Source organism: Prunus persica, chromosome G3 (genome assembly GCF_000346465.2).
Source record: "Prunus persica cultivar Lovell chromosome G3, Prunus_persica_NCBIv2, whole genome shotgun sequence".
Taxonomy (NCBI): domain Eukaryota; kingdom Viridiplantae; phylum Streptophyta; class Magnoliopsida; order Rosales; family Rosaceae; genus Prunus; species Prunus persica.
The window spans coordinates 27,089,813-27,107,936 of record NC_034011.1 but is presented as its reverse complement, the minus strand read 5'-3'; the positions used below and the strand labels follow the sequence as shown (position 1 = coordinate 27,107,936).

At 39.1% G+C, this 18,124-nt stretch overlaps 4 protein-coding genes across 9 annotated transcripts; 3 read left to right on the top strand and 1 right to left on the bottom strand.

The window, feature by feature from the left end:
• Window positions 193–4,583, top strand: LOC18782036 (RING finger protein 10). Of its 4 annotated transcripts, none has more exons than XM_007214910.2 (9): window positions 193–572; window positions 852–898; window positions 1,055–2,335; window positions 2,524–2,612; window positions 2,883–2,985; window positions 3,085–3,189; window positions 3,279–3,396; window positions 3,824–4,000; window positions 4,133–4,583. In XM_007214910.2, exons 1-9 carry the CDS (start codon window positions 347–349, stop codon window positions 4,288–4,290), a joined length of 2,304 nt encoding a protein of 767 aa, XP_007214972.1. In that variant the 5' UTR covers window positions 193–346; the 3' UTR covers window positions 4,291–4,583. The 4 variants fall into 4 exon arrangements, with proteins under 4 accessions (XP_007214972.1, XP_020415402.1, XP_007214973.1 ...); XM_020559813.1 differs by having other exon boundaries at window positions 849–898; XM_007214911.2 differs by having other exon boundaries at window positions 195–572; window positions 4,130–4,583.
• On the top strand, window positions 5,031–9,268 carry LOC18784471 (sialyltransferase-like protein 1). Of its 2 annotated transcripts, XM_020559810.1 has the most exons (11): window positions 5,033–5,390; window positions 5,491–5,573; window positions 5,910–5,996; window positions 6,089–6,166; window positions 6,238–6,329; window positions 6,451–6,652; window positions 7,098–7,188; window positions 7,617–7,675; window positions 7,785–7,933; window positions 8,180–8,261; window positions 8,364–9,268. In XM_020559810.1, exons 1-11 carry the CDS (start codon window positions 5,267–5,269, stop codon window positions 8,754–8,756), a joined length of 1,440 nt encoding a protein of 479 aa, XP_020415399.1. In that variant the 5' UTR covers window positions 5,033–5,266; the 3' UTR covers window positions 8,757–9,268. The 2 variants fall into 2 exon arrangements, with proteins under 2 accessions (XP_020415400.1, XP_020415399.1); XM_020559811.1 differs by lacking the exon at window positions 5,910–5,996 and having other exon boundaries at window positions 5,031–5,390.
• LOC18782020 (putative pentatricopeptide repeat-containing protein At2g01510) lies at window positions 9,854–12,726 on the top strand. Its single transcript, XM_007217782.2, has one exon. The coding sequence runs from the start codon at window positions 9,997–9,999 to the stop codon at window positions 12,466–12,468; it is 2,472 nt and encodes an 823-aa protein (XP_007217844.2). The 5' UTR covers window positions 9,854–9,996; the 3' UTR covers window positions 12,469–12,726.
• LOC18782864 (aspartokinase 2, chloroplastic) lies at window positions 12,763–17,611 on the bottom strand. Of its 2 annotated transcripts, none has more exons than XM_020559809.1 (14): window positions 17,289–17,611; window positions 16,561–17,152; window positions 16,384–16,466; window positions 16,242–16,282; window positions 15,881–16,035; window positions 15,371–15,520; window positions 15,188–15,283; window positions 14,987–15,103; window positions 14,364–14,483; window positions 14,184–14,276; window positions 13,986–14,102; window positions 13,618–13,734; window positions 13,352–13,414; window positions 12,763–13,117 (listed from the first exon to the last, which is right to left on the bottom strand). In XM_020559809.1, exons 2-14 carry the CDS (start codon window positions 16,975–16,977, stop codon window positions 12,995–12,997), a joined length of 1,692 nt encoding a protein of 563 aa, XP_020415398.1. In that variant the 5' UTR covers window positions 16,978–17,152; window positions 17,289–17,611; the 3' UTR covers window positions 12,763–12,994. The 2 variants fall into 2 exon arrangements, with proteins under 2 accessions (XP_020415398.1, XP_007215316.1); XM_007215254.2 differs by having other exon boundaries at window positions 13,980–14,102; window positions 17,289–17,610.

The following is an 18,124-nucleotide window of genomic DNA, read 5'->3' as shown; positions in this document are numbered from 1 at the left end:
TTCACTGAACTTTTTTTTATCCCCAAAACAGTCTTTTAATCACCCCCTTTATGTTTATATTGAATTTCAACATGTCTCAATCATCATTCATAAGAAAATGAGACTTCAATATTGTTATCTTCGTGGGATTTTGAATGACGATGAGGGACTAAATTGTAAATACCGATGGCCGAACCGATATTCGGTGAAGATGCCACAGAACGACAGAGATGGATGGGTGGGTCGTTTTGCGCGTAAGGGGAGCCGCATAATACATACGGAAAAAAAATAAAAATAAAAAATAAGAGCAAAGGCGTCGGGTGTGAGTCCACAAGCGAGAAGAACAAGTGTTTTTGGAAGAATTTTCATGTCCATCTTGCCCAACCAAGACCAAGGATCCATATCGTCGTCTTCCTCATCAGCGCCCTCTGCGAACCCTAATTCCCAACATGGACACCGCCACCACCTCTTCCTTTCTCAATCTGAATCTAAGTCTTTGTCACCGCCCGCTCTCTCCCGCCAAATGCTCACATTTGGATCCCTTCAGATCTCCGACTCTCAGTCTTCCTTCTCTATCTCCTCCAATACTTCAGGTATCTAATTTTCAACTTCAAATTGTTTCTTTTTCTTTTTCTTTTCCTTGTTTTTTAGAAAATAAAAACCCTAAAATTTGTTCCTTCACCTCATCGAATTCGAACTATTAGTTTCCTATATTCACCTCAGCAAATTGGCAGTTTGGGGAAAAAAAAGAAGCTAATTGTTTTATGACGACCTCCCTTTCCTGTCAATTATTGATCTTCTTTAACTCTTCAGGAAGGTGTTTGAGTTTTGTATATTTCAAATTGAATGTTCATTAAATTATTTATCAGCAGGCCCATCGGTACCAGCTGCTGAAGCTTCTGCTGGATCTTCCCAAGAGGTATATTTGATCTTAAAGTTTTGAACCTTTTGTTTTTGGAAGATTCATTTTTCTTTGTTTTTAACTTTGTCTACTGTCCCACGCTTATGTGATCCGAGCATGACTTTGTGACAATTGAGTAATGATAGTTTTTCATTGTTTGTTTCCTTCCTCTAGGTGACTAAGTTAGGGATGCCAAGGGGTAAGAAGGCTTTACCTAATGACAACGAGACACTTTCACAGTGTCACTCGGGTGGAGGTGGACAAGGGATTGGATCAGCCCGGTCCAGTGGGAAAAGTTCAGGAACTGTTGGGTCTCGTTCAAGTCAACAAACTATCGAGTCTGTTGGTTCTCATGGAAGCTCGACGCATCCAGCAGGAAGGAAAGCCCAGCTGATGAATGGCAACCACTTGTTGAATTTTCATTACGACCCCATATCTCGTCCTCAGCCTAGAACTGCTCCTCCTCCAAGAAGGCATCACAAGAGAAAGCCCTACAACAAAGATTTATTTCTTCAGGCAAACTACAAATTTGTGGTGTTAGATTCAGGAAACTACTCGGTTGAATCGATGGATCCTGATAAGATGTTAAAATGGGAGGACATCATTTGCGTGAGGTATTCCACCCCAACTTTGGTTCAGTGCCCAATTTGTCTGGAATATCCTCTTTGTTCGCAGATAACATCCTGTGGACATATTTTCTGTTTCCCATGCATTCTGCAATACTTGTTGATGGGGAAGGAGGATCATAAAGGAGACTGCTGGAAAAGATGCCCATTGTGTTTTGTGATGATATCACCAAAGGATTTATACACCCTGTTTGTGGAGAATGTTAGGCAGTATTGTGTCGGTGATACTATAGAGTTTATGCTTCTTACTCGACAAAAGGATTCATTTACTTTGTCACATAAAAGTACTCAAGAGAAAGATTCCCTAGCAGGTGACGATCAAAGTTATGATCCCTTTTCAAAGTTTACATTTACATCAGATGTAGATCTTTCAGTCAGAAAAGCAATATCAGAGCTAGATGGTTGGTTAGCCAGGGCGGAGTCGGGGCTTGTTGATGACCTAGAGAAGCTTCCATATGTATGTGCTGCAATGGAACAATTAGAACAGAGGAAGAAATATTGGAAGGAGCACCGGGCTAGTGAGAGTAATAAATCTTGTAAATGTACCGATCGTAATACTGGAAATGCTACTAATGGTGACAATGAAGCATCTACACTTGGACATGAAACTCCATCTAATGATGTTTATGACCATAATAAGTGTTTGGACAATTTATCAGTGAATAAGTCAGATGATGGGACTTGTTCCGACCAATCTGCGGATGCAGCTGAATCCTTGGAAGGCCGTGAAAATGCTCTATCTTCTTCATATGATGAAAGCAAGAGTGCCCAAGGGCACTCACATGGCTCCCAAAGTGAATATGATAAGGACTCGTACAATTTCTACCAGGTGACTGAAAATGAGACATCATATTTCCCCATTTTCCTGCCATAATTTCTCTGGTTGTGTTTTGGAAAAGTAATCTCACATTTTACTAATCTGCTGATTTGTATGCATGATAGTTGCAACTATCTCTGCCTTCCTTGCGGGTTGTTTGACTTACTTTTCTCTCTTATATTCATGTATTTCTGTATCAGGCAGCGGATGGGCAGCACATCATTATCCATCCATTAAACATGAAATGCCTTCTACACCACTACGGGAGCCATGATATGCTACCACACAGGTTTGATTGAAATCATAATGATCATTGCGGTATGCATAGACTATGCAAAATCTATCATAAGGTCCCCCTCCCTCTCCCAGAAGGCAATTCATCTATAGGATGCATATTCGTTACAATTGTGCTTATCTGAATTTTAAGTGTGGTATCTGTACCAATACAGCATTAAAAGAGGGGGGAGGGGCGGGGGCGGGGAGTTCCCTTCTATTATTGTCTAAGGGGTCTTCTTATATTCAACTGAAATGTGAAACTGGGTCTAATTCATTTTTGCAGAATAAGTGGAAGAATTTTGCAATTGGAAACAGTGACTCAGACAGAAGCCATGAGGAGGCGCTACCGCTATTTGAGTCATTTTTCTTTAACAACAATACTCCAGGTACCTTGATATGGGATGATCCGAGTGAAATCACGCCTTAAGAACATTATTATTCCAGGTTGCGTATAGTATCTAATCGTTTTTTTATTCAAATTTTAGTTTTGTGAGATTGATCTGAGTAAGCTATTGTCTCCTGATGCATTGTCTCCCTTTATGGAAGACATAAAGAAGCGCGAAAGGCAGAGGAAACAACTTGCTAGGAAGGTATTATTACTTGTTTTTTCATTATATATGGTATAAACATAACATTAGTCTGCCCATGCTTTAAAGCTATATTATATTCCTGTTTATAGGAGCACAAGGAGAAAATGAAGGCTGAATCTGCCATGGCATATCCCATCCCTTTAGTAGCAGGTTATGGACAGTCTTTTCAAGATGGATCCCCCACATTCTCCATGGATGACTTCGAGGGTAATATCATGCTCCTTGTATATGTTGTATCTTCAGGCACATGCCTTTTTGTAGATAAATTTATTATTCAGCTCAAGTAATAATAGTAGACTGATTGGGAATAAATTTCTTGTCCAAATCTTTCATACAAATAAGGAGAAACAAATCTGAAGTATGACCTGGCTTCCTAATTCAGATGCCATCAGCATATCTTGCACATTAGATCAGTGTATCATCTTTTTGCTCTGAAGCGTGCAATGTAAAACAAACTTTGTAATTCAGGCATGCTTCATGAAAACTAGGAATATGTGATCGTGATGGGTTCTCTAAGCTTTTGTCTTAATTTATCCATTTTTCATTGAAGTTTGCAGATACATTTACATTAGATGGTGGTCTTATGTTAAATATGATTTAATGGTTTATTTGTTCATATGGTACCTGCGCTCAGCCTTGGGAAGTTCTACGGTGACATCATCAAGCTCTCCAGTTGTTGGGGAAAGGAAGCTGTTTTCAAGTGTAACAAGGCTTGGTTTTGCTGCTGGTCATGATTCTCCCACCTTAAAACTAGAGGGAACCAATTCTCTGAATGACGATGATGCAGCAAGATACTCTCTTGAAACCACTGGTATTGTATAATAATTCACAATATTCGATAGTATGTTGTATCTTTTCTGTGGCTGTAGTTGAAATCCTATCTCTAGGGTTCTGGTTGCTCTATCCTGTACCTATTTTTTTCTTTCTTTTACTCGTGCAGCAGCAGGTACTCAAAGTGTGGGTGTAACGTCATTTGCTAATATAATCTCCAGAGCTAAGCCTGGTGAAAATTTGGATACGCCCAAGATGAATGATTCGGGAAAGAAGGGAAAGAAACCAAGTCGAGTCCTTTTGTCAACAGCTGGCGGTCGGCGCTACTGATAACCTGCCAAAATCTCTTGTACTACAATGGTGGTTGTCTTGTATCATATATACCTTCTTTCATTTTTCTTTTTTCGGTAATGTTATCATAAATACCTTGATATGACTTATGTAGATGGGGTGGTAGATGGTGATGGAAAAACAAGAACCGTTATCGAGATTCAGTTTTTTAGATCATCACCCCTCCATTTTTTTTCTTTTTTGCTCTCTGTTTTCTCGTCTGTATGAATAATTTATAGTCAAAAAGCTACCGAGAGCAGCAAACTGTGCAATAACTTTTCTTTTTTCTTATATCAAGTTGTGCCATGGTTAATTGACAAACAAATAGTGGACCAATAAAAGCCGAAAGATACATAGATGGCAACATGGAAACATGGCAAGAAGCGTGTGTTACAGGGCGCAGGTGATCGTTGTGTAACCAAGAGAGTGGTGAATTCGTACCACTTTTTTGTTTGTGGGTTGGTTTATATTTGAATCGCGAAAACTTTTTAGACATTTATAAAATAGTGATTGAATATATCTGAATTTTTAGATTTAAAAAAAAATCTTTTAAAATCTCATAGACATTTATATCCGAAATTTTAAACTTTTTTTTTTTTAAAAAAATCTCAATTATATACACCGATGTATCCATCCGTACAGAATTTTCCTTCTACTTGCGTTTTCTTTTTTCCCTTTTGTTCTCTGTATAGGCGAATGTACAGGAACAGTGATAGTTGGAAATAAAAAATTAAAGATTTCTGGGGAAAAATATACAAAACAAAAAAGGAAAAGGGCAAATTACGATGTTGAAGACGGTGCGTTTTGGTAATACTGAAGAGTGAAGAATCATTTGCTTTGCTTGTCTGGTAATTCAACTGATTGGTTTTCGCAAATTCGAATGTGTGGCTTCACTTTCACAATCGCATGCCAGAGCAGAAGAGCTAGATAGATAGTCTGAGTCTCACTCAGTCTCCGCCTCCGCCTCCGCGTGGTAATGAGAACTCACAAAGCAGCGTCGAGTAACAACATCAACAGGCGGCCCACTGTTCTATATCTGGTTTGCGCTGCCGCATTCTTCTCTGTTCTCCTTTTCGGCATCCAATCTTCTTTATTCACAGGTCTTCCTCCTACTCATACATATATTTTACTTTATTTATTGAACAATATTTTACTCGTAATTCCGCGTCCAGCTTAATCAATTTCTATCGGATTATTCAGGTAATCAGAAATTAGATCTCAAGACTGAACAACAAGATGTTCGAATTTTATCGGAATTTCAGTCTACTGTAAAGCAATGCGTGGTTAGTTTCGTACTTTCCTTTTTCGTCAACAGTGTCAAAATTTCCCTTCTTTTTTTTTCATGGATCTGGCCTCTGTTTTTTATTCATCTCTTTAGTTTTCCTTCTTAGTTGAAGTTTTAAAACCTGCACGATTGTTGCTTACTTAGTATCGTGGTGGGGAACATTAGCATTGCACTGTAGATGTGCTATATTTGTTTGCCGCAGACTGATCTGAGAAATGAAGTGGTGGTTTAAACTTAGGAAACGTAGCATCCACTACCTTTTTTTTTTCTTTTCCCTTTTTCTGTTGTGGTGGGCTTTGGAAGTATATTTGAATCAAGCTTAAACTAAATGTAGGCAAACAGAGGGCTCGGTCTCACTGCACATATTATTGACCATTGCAACTTGACTCTGAAGTTCCCCGAAGGAACTAACAGCACCTGGGTCTGTCTACTTTTACCCCCTCACCAAATGTTTATTTTAATTCATTTTTAAAGTAGCCTCTGAGTGCTAACTAATTCAGACTTCAATTGCAGTATAATGAGCAGTTTAAAACTTTTGAAGCACTGGAGTACAATTATAATGTTTGTGAGGCAATTTTATTGTGGGAGCAGGTTTGTCTCTATCCTATCTGTGTGATTATCTTTCAAGCCGATTATCTGTACTGATGCTTTTAAGGATGCAGTACCGGAACATGACGACAGTATTGACAAGGGAGTATCTAGATGTTCGGCCTAAAGGGTGGGAGGAGTATGCAGCACAAAGGATAGCACAATTGTATGCTCGTGTGCACATTTATCTCTTCCAAACCTGTGGTTAATTTCTGACAATGGATTATAGAACACAAATGCCTATGATCTCAACTCCATCTATTTACCCTCTGTTTTTTCGGTTGTAGGGGAGCTGATAAATGCTACAATAGGACACTTTGTGAGGAACACCTTAATTTGATACTTCCAGCAAAGCCACCTTTTCATCCTCGGCAATTCCGTACGTGTGCAGTTGTTGGAAATTCAGGCGATCTTTTGAAGACAGAGTTTGGAAAGGAGATTGATAGTCATGATGCTGTTATAAGGGACAACGAGGCTCCTGTTACTGAGGTAAACTAGCATGTATAAAGACGGCTGTTTCCAATCATTGGTGAATATATGGCTTTATTCTTTCATGAGAGCGATTGATTCTTCTATGGTTCTAATTGGGAAAGACAGGTGTCTCGTATTTCTTGAAAAATAATCCATTATCTGCTTCGTTTAAGCTAGCTCTTTGTTCTACAGTTACTCAATTACTTATACATATAGTATAAGCATATAACCCAAGTAACTACTGAGCTCCAGCCTCTAATGGTGGTCTTTCATATCCTAATTTTGAACGTGTCTGAAATGATTTTGAGCATATAACTTAATCCCCACAACCCTCCCTCTCCTCCCTTTCCCAATACAAAAAGAAGAAAAGATCTTAAGTATACTGTTAGTTTTAATCCTTTATGCATTTGATGGTCAAGTAAGTAATTGATAGAAGTTCTAACTTAGTATTTGATATGTGTAGAAATATGCCAAGTATGTTGGTCTGAAGAGGGATTTTCGCCTTGTTGTAAGGGGTGCAGCTCGTAACATGGTTGCCATTCTAAATGGATCTGGTATGTTTCTAATTAATTGCGTGTGTCATAATATTTTTTTTAAATTGTATTTTCATAACAAGAGAAGGTGCATTTGCCATTCAATATGCCATAATTGCTCATCCCATCTTCCTTTGCTGTTTTTTAAGCCCTTGGAATCATTAGGACATTGGTATAAAATTCTTAGTTGTGCCATTCTTCTTCCAATTTTTGGAAGGAAAAAATAACCTTCTTAGAGGGGAGTACATGAAAGTGTGTACCTGACTAATCATGCCAACCATTCTTTTCACCACTATGCTTTTAATGATTTTCTGAGAGATGATGCTAGTTGAAAATTTCAGATTGTTTCAAGAAATAAGAACAAAGTTAACTTTTGTATTTTGTATAATAAAAATCATAAATCTTCATGGGCGTGTTCTCATATTTACAAGTTTACCTTTCTTGTGCAGCTGATGAGGTACTTATAATCAAAAGTGTTACGCACAAGGACTTTAATGCAATGATCAAGGTGAAGATCACATCTAAGGAGGCCAATATATTTGTTCTTTCTTAGTTGATAGTTAACATGCACGGTTTCCAGAGACTTGTCTAACATTTTGGATCCTAACATATTGCAGAGAATTACAAATCCAGTTTACCTTTTCCAAGGTATTGTGCTCCGCCGAGGTGCCAAAGGAACTGGAATGAAGTCCGTAGAATTAGCACTTTCTATGTGCGACATTGTTGACATATATGGTTTCACTGTTGATCCTGGATATACTGAATGGTTCGTTTGGTTCTTACTTGATACATTGTTGTTATTTGTTGGTATTATTATTAGCAAGCAGGGAACCTGCTTATATTCCTGCCTTTCCATGTGAATAAGGTTCTCTTGTATTTCTGATTCCCTTCCATTTTGGTTAAATGGATATCCTCTTTGATACATATCGTCAGCATCAATTCAGGTTTTGATGTATTGGCATTGTTTGTTGTCGGTCTTCGTATAGCTTACTAGTTTATTACTTCCTTGTAGGACACGTTACTTCTCGACACCTAGGAAAGGGCATAATCCACTTCAAGGAAGGGCATACTACCAGCTCCTAGAGTGCCTTGGTGTAAGAATACAAACTTTTCTTTATGAGAATGTATCCAATTACAGGCGCATGCCTGAATTCATATCCCTGAATGATTCAACTTTTAGCTTTTCTATCTATCAGGTTATCAGAATCCATTCTCCCATGAGGTCTAAGAGGAAGCAAGATTGGTCGGATGTGCCAAGTCGAGAAATGATAGGCAGAGCTCATGCAGCAGCCTTGCGATTAAAGAGGAGTCAAGCTGGTCAGGCCGGTGATTTGGGACAGTTTGGTAGTTGTAAGGTGATGGGCAATGTGGACCCTGACAACATTGGGCCTGTCTCAGGATCTCCAGACATGAGTGATGTAAGAAAGAATTCAAATTACAATAAATGGGAAGTCTTGCCTTTCAAGAGTCTGAGGAAGGAAGCACAGGACCACTTTATTCAAATGGAAGGTGCTTCTCTATACAAAATGGATGGCAATAAGTTGGATGACCTAGTATGTGTGAGGCATTCCTTAAAATCAGAGATCTAAGAGAACTATCTTGTGTTGATTCTTTATGGTCGGTCTTAATCAGACTTTGGTTGGTTAAGAACAGAGCCAGGCGTGCATCCCCACTCTCTCATTGTCTTGTGGAATTTTCAGTGAGATTGGACTTCTTTCACAGCTCGGCTTGTGCACCACTCTAGTTTATTATTTTAGTGAATATGCTGGGATCAGTAGCAGTGACATGGGAGGAATCGCAGCCTGCAATACGCAGTGGGAAAGACATCATCAGCAATACACTGTTTGAATGCTTATCTATACTCGAGATTTTTGGAAGTAGAAAGATGTATGGAAACACAGATATGCATGTATGAGGCTTAATTGATGTTTTTAATAGATATTCTTTTTAGTACACATTCAGAATGTAACAGAGGCATGTAAACTGATTTGATCTCAGTGACGTTGTGTATGGGTGGCTGGGCCGGTTTTCTGGTTGGTCTCCGGAACATAATTGTAGATGTTGAAACTTCCCTGATCATATTTCTTAATTTTGTTTTTTATACATGCAACAGTATAAACTACTATAGTCTAGAAGGGAAGATATCAATTTGTTTTACTTTTCTAAGACTTTTTCTATTGAGAGGGGCGATAACATACTAAACTCGCACACATTATACAAATATTAGAACTTGATCAATTGTTCCAAACCACTACAATAATGCGTCCTTCGCAGAAGATATCAAACTTGAAAAGTAAAGGGGCGGATACATCAGCCTTGACCTTATTGGCCTTAACCCGCGTATCCATCATATTCCTTACAACAAGTCACTTCAAACTGCTGTATCGGGTTGTATGGTTGTGTCGTTTTGGTTTGCTCAGTAGTAGTTTATGTTTGAGTATCACTACTATAGACACAATTGGCAAGGCAAGACGAGACAATCATCACCAATATATTTTCTCCTTTATTTGTGTTAACCCATACTAATACCTAACTTAATCGGGTTGCTAAATCTTAACACAAACTCTCTACACAACGAAAAACCCTAAAAATTCATATAAAACTAACTATGCAAATATTTACAAAAACCCCTTGAGTGTATCGCTGAAATTGTGTTATATAAAAATTATATTTTATCGATAAAATTCTTTTTTTAAAGTTATTAAGGAATCGCATGTTTTGCTCAGCACAGTCCTTTATGTGGAGTTTTGAGTGTTTTGAACATGCAGTTGCAGCTGCGCGCTTCACCTTCACGATAACGAGGCCCAGACCTCGACGACTATTTTCCATATGACAGCATTTAGATCAAATGCGCTCCTAAAATTTAGGACTCCAAGAGTTTCTGAACCTCCAAAAGCAAAACCACTCCTCAACCTCAACCTCAACGACCAAAATTACGTTGACGCCCGTATGATTAAGACGGGCTTCGATCCAAACATTTGCCGCTCTAATTTTCTGGTGAAGAGCTTTCTAAAACGAGGTGAATTATCTCAAGCACGCATACTGTTCGACCAAATGCCTCATAAAAACACTGTCTCGACAAACATGATGATTTCCAGTTACGTCAACTCCGGCAATCTTTATGAGGCTAGAGAGTTGCTTGACACCATGCTTGACCGTACAGCGGTAACATGGACGATACTAATAGGTGGGTATTCGCAAGCAAATCAATACCATGAGGCATTTAAACTTTACGCCGAGATGCATAGGTGGGGAACTAAGCCGGATTATGTGACTTTTGCAACTCTCCTATCTGGATGCAGTGACATGGAGACCACAAAACAAGTAGTTCAAGTTCATTCTCATATCCTTAAATTGGGATATCATTCCACCCTCATGGTCTGCAATTCCTTGCTTGATTCTTACTGCAAATCCCATCGCCTGGATTTAGCGTGTCGACTCTTCAAGGAAATGCCTGAGAGAGATAACGTTACATTCAATGCATTGATAACAGGGTACTCAAAAGATGGTTTGAATGAGGAGGCTATTAACCTCTTTGCTCAAATGCAAAATCTTGGTTACAAGCCTTCTGAGTTTACTTTCGCAGCACTACTTTGTGCTGGTATCGGTTTATATGACATAGCCTTTGGGCAGCAGGTTCATGGTTTTGTGGTGAAGACTAATTTTGTTTCGAACGTGTTCGTGGGGAATGCATTGCTAGATTTCTACTCAAAGCATGACTGTTCGGTTGAAGTAGGGAAACTATTTGATGAGATGCCAGAGTTGGATGGTATTTCCTACAATGTAATCATCACATCTTATGTATGGGATGGGCATTTTAAAAAGTCTCTTGATCTTTTCCGTGAATTACAGCTTACCAAATATGACAGGAAGCAATTCCCTTATGCAACCATGTTGAGCATTGCATCAAATACTCTCAACTTAAACATGGGTCGGCAGATCCATTCCCAGGCCATTGTAGCAACAGCTGATTCAGAAATTCAAGTTGGAAATTCCTTGGTGGATATGTATGCCAAATGTGGCAGATTTGAGGAAGCCAAAAGGATATTTGCACGTCTGGCTGACAGAAGTGCAGTTCCATGGACTGCAATCATCTCCGCATATGTTCAGAACGGGCTCCATGAAGAAGCCCTTGAACTGTTCAATGAGATGCGCAGAGCAAATGTTAGTCCTGACCAAGCCACTTTTGCAAGCATCTTAAGAGCCTCTGCCAATTTAGCTTCACTCTCGCTGGGAAAGCAGTTACACTCATCTGTGATCAGATTAGGATTTGCATCCAATGTTTTTGCTGGAAGTGCACTCCTTGATATGTATGCGAAATGTGGGTCCATGAAAGATGCACTTCAAACTTTTCAAGAGATGCCCAAAAGAAATCTGGTCTGTTGGAATGCCCTGATCTCAGCTTATGCACAAAATGGAGATGGTGAAGGTACTCTTAGATCGTTTGAACAGATGGTTCAGTCAGGTTTTGAGCCAGATTCAGTGAGCTTCCTGAGCGTTTTAACTGCTTGTAGCCACTGTGGGCTTGTTGAGGAAGGATTGCAATACTTCAACTCCTTGAACCGTAACTGTAAAATCGTCCCAAAGAGAGAACACTACGCATCAATGGTTGATATGTTGTGTCGAAGTGGGAGGTTCAATGAAGCAGAGAAATTGATGGCTCAAATGCCATTTGAACCTGATGAAATTATGTGGTCATCAGTTCTAAACTCATGCAAAATTCATAAGAATCAAGAATTGGCAGAGAGAGCAGCAGACCGACTTTTCAATATGGTGGACCTTAGAGATGCAGCTGCTTATGTGAACATGTCGAATATTTATGCAGCAACAGGTCAATGGGAGAGTGTTGGAAAGGTGAAGAGGGCGATGAGGGACAGAGGAGTCAGGAAAGTTACAGCATATAGTTGGGTGGAAGTCAACCACAAAACTCATGTATTTACAGTGAAAGACACAAGCCACCCACAAAGTGGGAAGATTATGAGAAAGATTGATGAGTTGACGAAGGAGATGGAAAAGGAAGGGTACAAGCCGGACACAAGTTGTGCCCTTCACAACGAGGATGAGGAAATAAAAGTGGAGTCTCTTAAATATCACAGCGAACGCTTAGCAATTGTCTTTGCATTGATCAGTACACCGGAAGGATCACCGATAGTGGTGATGAAGAACTTGCGAGCTTGCAGAGACTGCCATGCTGCAATCAAGGTGATGACAAAGATTGTTGGGAGGGAAATAACAGTTCGAGACTCAAGCAGGTTCCATCATTTTAGAGATGGGCTTTGCTCCTGTGGGGACTTTTGGTGACAATTTTTATTCATCAAATGTGATAGATCATCAGACAGGCTGGACTTTAACATTTTTAGAGGCGATGGGTAATTTGCAATAACAAAATTTCAATTCTCTTTTCAAAATTTAAAGCTTTTTCCCCATGAACAGGGTAGTCAACATTGTACCTTCTGAATCTTTCAGACGACAGTACTCTTCGAATGATTTAGAAGTTAGCTCTCCTTAGTCAGCACCACGTTTAAGCAATGCATCATTTGCAAAAGAACTAGCTCACAATCCTAACCCAGATTTAGTTTTCCAGAAACATAATTCTTGCCGAGTAAACGACTTCCAATATAAGCATTGCATCATTATCCAACAAGATACAATATGGGCGAAAATGCCACATCTTCAATTCTAATCTGACAGCCGGAGGGGCAGAGATTTCCCCAACAAAGGTAAAACTAATTACCGAAGTTGAAAATTAAAATGTTAAGTACGCTAACAAATAAACCACCACAATAACCGTCAAAGAATTGAATCTCCATCAATGTTCCTCCCATACTCAGACAGAACCATTCTCGGATCCACACTCTACTTCAAAGGGATCGTTCTCAAAGAAGGCCTGGTGCAGAGCCCTAACGCACTGCTCGGCTTCATTGTCGTTTACAACCAACGAGATATTAACCTGGCCAGTGGTGATACAGAAACAGTGAGTATCATCAAATTTATAAACATTTCATAGTAAGCCATCTGTAAGCATCCAATTCATTCATGAGCCTAATAGAATAATGACCGGGATTCACAAGAAAGTGAGAAAATCCCAGATATAAACACAAAATATTTACTAAGACGTCAAGATTTGGCACAGTTTTTTTCCACCACTAAAATGAAAAGACGCAGAACTAGTGGTGGGAGAGACCTTGGATGCACCCTGAGAGATCATCTGAACATTGACTCCATTAGTTCGAAGAACCTGAAATGCCTGCAACATACGACCAAAAATATGAATACCACAAACAAATATACGTGAACAAAGAGATAACTAAACATGACTGAAGCCTGCATGGCATTCCTACCAAAGCTGATCAACAATCTGTTTGAACAACAGAACAATTGCAATCAACCAAAGAACAAAAGCAAAATAGGGAGCGGTTTTTAAGTACTTGGCAAAACACAATATAGCACCTTTTCTAGTATCAGTGATGACCTCTGCACATTTCCAATGAGAGATATAATTGATCTGTGCTGAAGAAGATTGACAACAGCAATTTTCTCAAGTTCTTCCACCACATGGTCAAGTTCCTGCAAGGAAGATGCACTATTTCAATGAGATTTTTTATACAAGAATTACAAGAGGAAATTGACTACTCAACCATCAGCATTACAAGATATAGTGTGTACGTGACTAACTACAACTTTCACATTACTGACAAGGATGACACACATAAGATGAGTACATCATAACAAATCATATGCATAATAAATCTTAGGTGCATGTAAACAAGGAAACTCCAGAAAAACATAATCGGTCGAAGATGAAATCATACGCTTGCCTGCTGAATAAGCTCTCTGCTCCAAAGCTTTGAGGGGTCCAATGTCAAGGAAATACTAACTTCACTTGTAGCAACAACATCAACTGATATGCCCAAATCTTCGAAAGTTGAAAATACCTACATGGAAAATAATATAGAAATTAGCTACTAAGTTACCAAGAGGATAACCAACAGAAAAAAGGTATTTTATTTTCCCACCTTAGCAAGAAAACCATATTGACCAAGCATGCGAGTACTAACAATATCCAACATAGTCACGTTCCGTTTCAAAACAATGCTAGTTAATACAGCCTGCAATTGAGACAAAGAAAACTCATTGCAGTCTGGAGCATTTTATGACAATGGTATTCAGTTTTCCAGCAGAGTACTGTTACGAACCTTGCTCATATCTCTTGCATGGGTGATGACAGTACCTGGAGCATTGGGATTGTATGAATTTTTAACCCTCACAGGAATATCACCCTCTCTAGCTGGTCTCATGGACTGCGGATGCAAGACCTGCAAGAAGAAAATAAAATTTATTAAATCCTGTTTTCTTTCTTTTGTAAAGAATGCAATTCTAACAAAACTACAGGTGGTTTAAGAGCTATTTCACTACTCCAAAGCAATTCAAAATTACCAGAACAGAAAAACTGAATATTTAAAGTCAGAAGAAACTGGATTGAATAATTTTTTTTCAGAGAAACTTGATCAAATAATTTGTACGTGTCCAGTTCATTGCTTGGATAACTGTTGACTAACGAGGACCCCTCAGCAGTTTGACTTTGGCCCATCATCAAAGTGAAATATTGGGGGTTATGACATTACCTTACGAGTAGGAAGCTATAAACTGATGATATGGAGATATTGACAAATATCCATATTGCATGAAATTATGTTGTGAATGATGGAAATTTTTAATAAAATGCACAAAAATGGGAAAGCATTGCATCCAATATCACTCACTTGTTAATAAGAGACATGTTGACGACATTATCAATATCTAACATCAATATTGATACCTGAGCTCCAAAATATGCAAGTTCAGCAGCCTCTTCAAATGTCAAATATGGTACAGGTTCTGCACGTGGATATATGTTAGGATCACATGTCAAAACACCATCGACGTCCTTCCACACCTGTAAGGAATTGAAAAATATATATTAAATTTTGTTACTTTAAAAAGAACTAGGAAATTAAGCATAAAAAAAAATTCAACACACCTGAATTTCTCGTAACCCCAGTGCTTTACCAATGGTTGTGGCTGTCAAATCACTGCCACCCCTACCCAGTGTAGTCACAGCACATGATCTCCATCCCTGCAACCAGATAAAGAGTGTCAATGGTATTAATAATTGAATCCTTCCAGGTGGGAAATACATGTAGAACTTAGCCAGAAGAGACACCTTTCCAAGGAAGCCAGTAACAATTGGAATAGCAGGATTGCATATCCAATCACCGTGTAACCTCTTTGCGACAGCTGGATAAGTTGCCTCCAAAATGTCCGCATTTGTGAAGTCATCTGTGGTTATAAATCCGATTTCAAAGGCATCATACTGCCAAAAAAGAAACAAACAATTATATAATTTTGTTATCAGTAAGAATGGTACAAACAATTAAGAGTTCCCCAGATGTTACAGTTGGAAAGTTGCAAGCACTTGCCACCATTACATTAAATTTGCCTCATCAACTAGCTACGATGAGACTTTTGGCGGTCTATTATTACAAGCTTATGATGACTTAACATAAAGAACATGCCAACATTGTTAGTCCTTTTTCCATACCCATCATGTGCCAATGCAGATAAAAAGGATCGTATTTCAATGTTGGGCTTACTAAGCTCATATGTTAGCTACAGGAGAACATAAGATGGCAATCACATTAAAGCATACACAAGTAATTGAGGAAGAACATACTTGGCGGGCTTTAACACCAATCTTATTCAAATAAGCAGCAAAGAGCCTTGTGGACATGCATTCCCCAAATGAAACCAAATAGTCTTTTGTCCGTAAAGTCAGCTCTTTCATCATAGCGATTCCCTTCAGAAGTTGTTCTAGTTCTTCCAAGTGTGCTGTAAAACATTTTTTGGATATAACGGAATAGCCATAAAAATCAGTAAGATTACAATGAACATTGTACGCACAGGCATCTAACAGAACAACGGCCATAGCTCTAGGTTGTGTAAAATTCTGGATTTGCTGATATGCAAAACAAGATTATATTTTTATTCTAAACAAACAAATGAACGGTAAGTGTGGATAAGAAAAAAGAACTCACATGAAATGATAGAGCTGTCCACTCCAAGTTCGTCCACAGTCCTATACAGAATAGGATGATGCACGGTGAGAAGAAATCTAAAATTTGAATCTTTTTCCTCCATAATCTGTATAAGAAAGATAAAGCATTTCTTTGCGCTCACCTGAGATGTAATTCTTTTATGAAGCTTAACTCATCAATAGTAGAGACATTAGTAACACCGCAACTGACAGCCTTTTCTCCTGCCTACTCAGTGCACAAACAATTTGACCACATGTTGATACTGGTACAAAATGAAAAGTTGGGCACGTATCGAGTAATAATCATATATAATGCGTACCAGTAGGAGCTTGTTAGTTGTCTTTCCCATGGCAGATAGAACAATGACAGGCCTCTCTTGCGGGAAGCTGAGTATAAGATCAGCAACCTCTCTCATTCTCTCTGCAGAAGCCACCGAGGAGCCACCAAATTTCATAACACACGTCAATTGTTTCTCATTTTCGCCAAGACATTGATTGTCAGTCTGTTTCTTTTCAAGAACATCCGTGATTCCTCCTCCCTCACAGCTGACTCTCAAAACTCTACTTGTACAAGAAAAGTTTTTTGCACTTGTATAGAATCCGTTGTTGGAAGCTACACGAGTTGCAAAACGGAGTCGTTGAGACCACAAGGGTTGCTTGTATTGCAAAGATCTTTCTGAGGATGCAGATGCAGGGCACGGAGTTTTTACTCCGGAAAAATGCAACGCGGTCGCCATCTAAGATTAGTTATTTCGACGAATGAATGATGTTAACGCAGAGTGTCTTAACTTAATGAGTTGATTGTTTGTTATGGTACCAAAGTTAGAAGCTCAAGTCTGATATGATGGGAGATCCCAACACAACACAAAACCGATTTTTCAAATCTCCAACTTGAGCCAGCAGCAGCTCGATCTGCAAATTCCATAACTTAATTGAATCATTTCAAATGTAAACAAACAGCAAAAACGCCATGAAGCAGATTAATTCACAATTTTACTTCTTTTTGCTTTTCTGAAAGTAGAAGCGGGAGAAGCAGATTGAAGAGTACCTTGAGAAGAAATGCAAACGGAATGCAGGCAGGACTTGAGCTTCCTTTCCTTCCCTTTCCGTCGACGGAGAGGCAGAGAGGGCAGCAGAGGCTGTGTGGTGGTCTCTTTTAGATTCAGAGAATCTAGAGCGCGAGCTTTTGCTAAGCTCTCTCTCTCTCTCTCTCTCTCTCTCTCTCTCTCTCTCAAGTCTCAAAGGAACAAGGAAGGAAAAACAAATATACACCCACCAAAGAAACCCTGGCGGCGCCTTTTTTCCCTTCCGTTATTATTCCATATTAATATAAACCGTGTTGTTGATTGTTCAATGCCCAACGTGTTTCTTGAGTTCTTTTTTTTTTTTTTTTACATTTTTCATTTCATTTTCTTTCATTCGTGTTTTCTATTTTTATCAACAAGAAAAAGAAAAAAAATCTTGTCGTCGTTTACAGTGGAACTGACAAGGGGAGACTCATCAATCTCATAGGTTCACAGTATATGAAGCGTTAGTGAGGACGGTTGGATGAGAATGACATGATGACATGGGGTGTAGATCAACGGTACAAAATGGTTCTGTCGTCAATAAGTTCGTGCTGAGCGTGACGGTCGCATGTTTCGCGCGCTGAGGACGCCGCTGACAGAAAATGTGAGGTTGGCGATTTAAAAATAGAGTTGAATCTCAGACCCAAAAAAACCAAAAGCAAGCAAGAGAAAAGTTAAAAGACAACAAAATAGAGTTGAATCAGACGTGGACCAGACCTCTATGTCTCCCGTGGCGCGGTCCGCGTGTGGACTCACTACTCAAGACTTGGGGTGTGACTAGTGTGAGTGGGCATTGTGGAATGAAATTTTAGGGCGG

Coding starts and splice junctions, on each gene's coding strand:
- LOC18784471 (XM_020559810.1), top strand. CDS start 5,267: ATGAGAACTCACAAAGCAGCGTCGAGTAACAACATCAACAGGCGGCCC. Junction 7,189..7,616: donor TGCCATTCTAAATGGATCTG/GTATGTTTCTAA, acceptor TTTCTTGTGCAG/CTGATGAGGTACTTATAATC. Junction 7,934..8,179: donor GATCCTGGATATACTGAATG/GTTCGTTTGGTT, acceptor ACTTCCTTGTAG/GACACGTTACTTCTCGACAC.
- LOC18782036 (XM_020559812.1), top strand. CDS start 347: ATGTCCATCTTGCCCAACCAAGACCAAGGATCCATATCGTCGTCTTCC. Junction 2,613..2,882: donor CATGATATGCTACCACACAG/GTTTGATTGAAA, acceptor TCATTTTTGCAG/AATAAGTGGAAGAATTTTGC. Junction 2,986..3,084: donor CTTTAACAACAATACTCCAG/GTACCTTGATAT, acceptor TTCAAATTTTAG/TTTTGTGAGATTGATCTGAG.
- LOC18782020 (XM_007217782.2), top strand. CDS start 9,997: ATGACAGCATTTAGATCAAATGCGCTCCTAAAATTTAGGACTCCAAGA.
- LOC18782864 (XM_007215254.2), bottom strand. CDS start 16,977: ATGGCGACCGCGTTGCATTTTTCCGGAGTAAAAACTCCGTGCCCTGCA. Junction 15,104..15,187: donor TGGGGTTACGAGAAATTCAG/GTGTGTTGAATT, acceptor AATTCCTTACAG/GTGTGGAAGGACGTCGATGG. Junction 14,277..14,363: donor ATGCAAGAGATATGAGCAAG/GTTCGTAACAGT, acceptor TCTCAATTGCAG/GCTGTATTAACTAGCATTGT.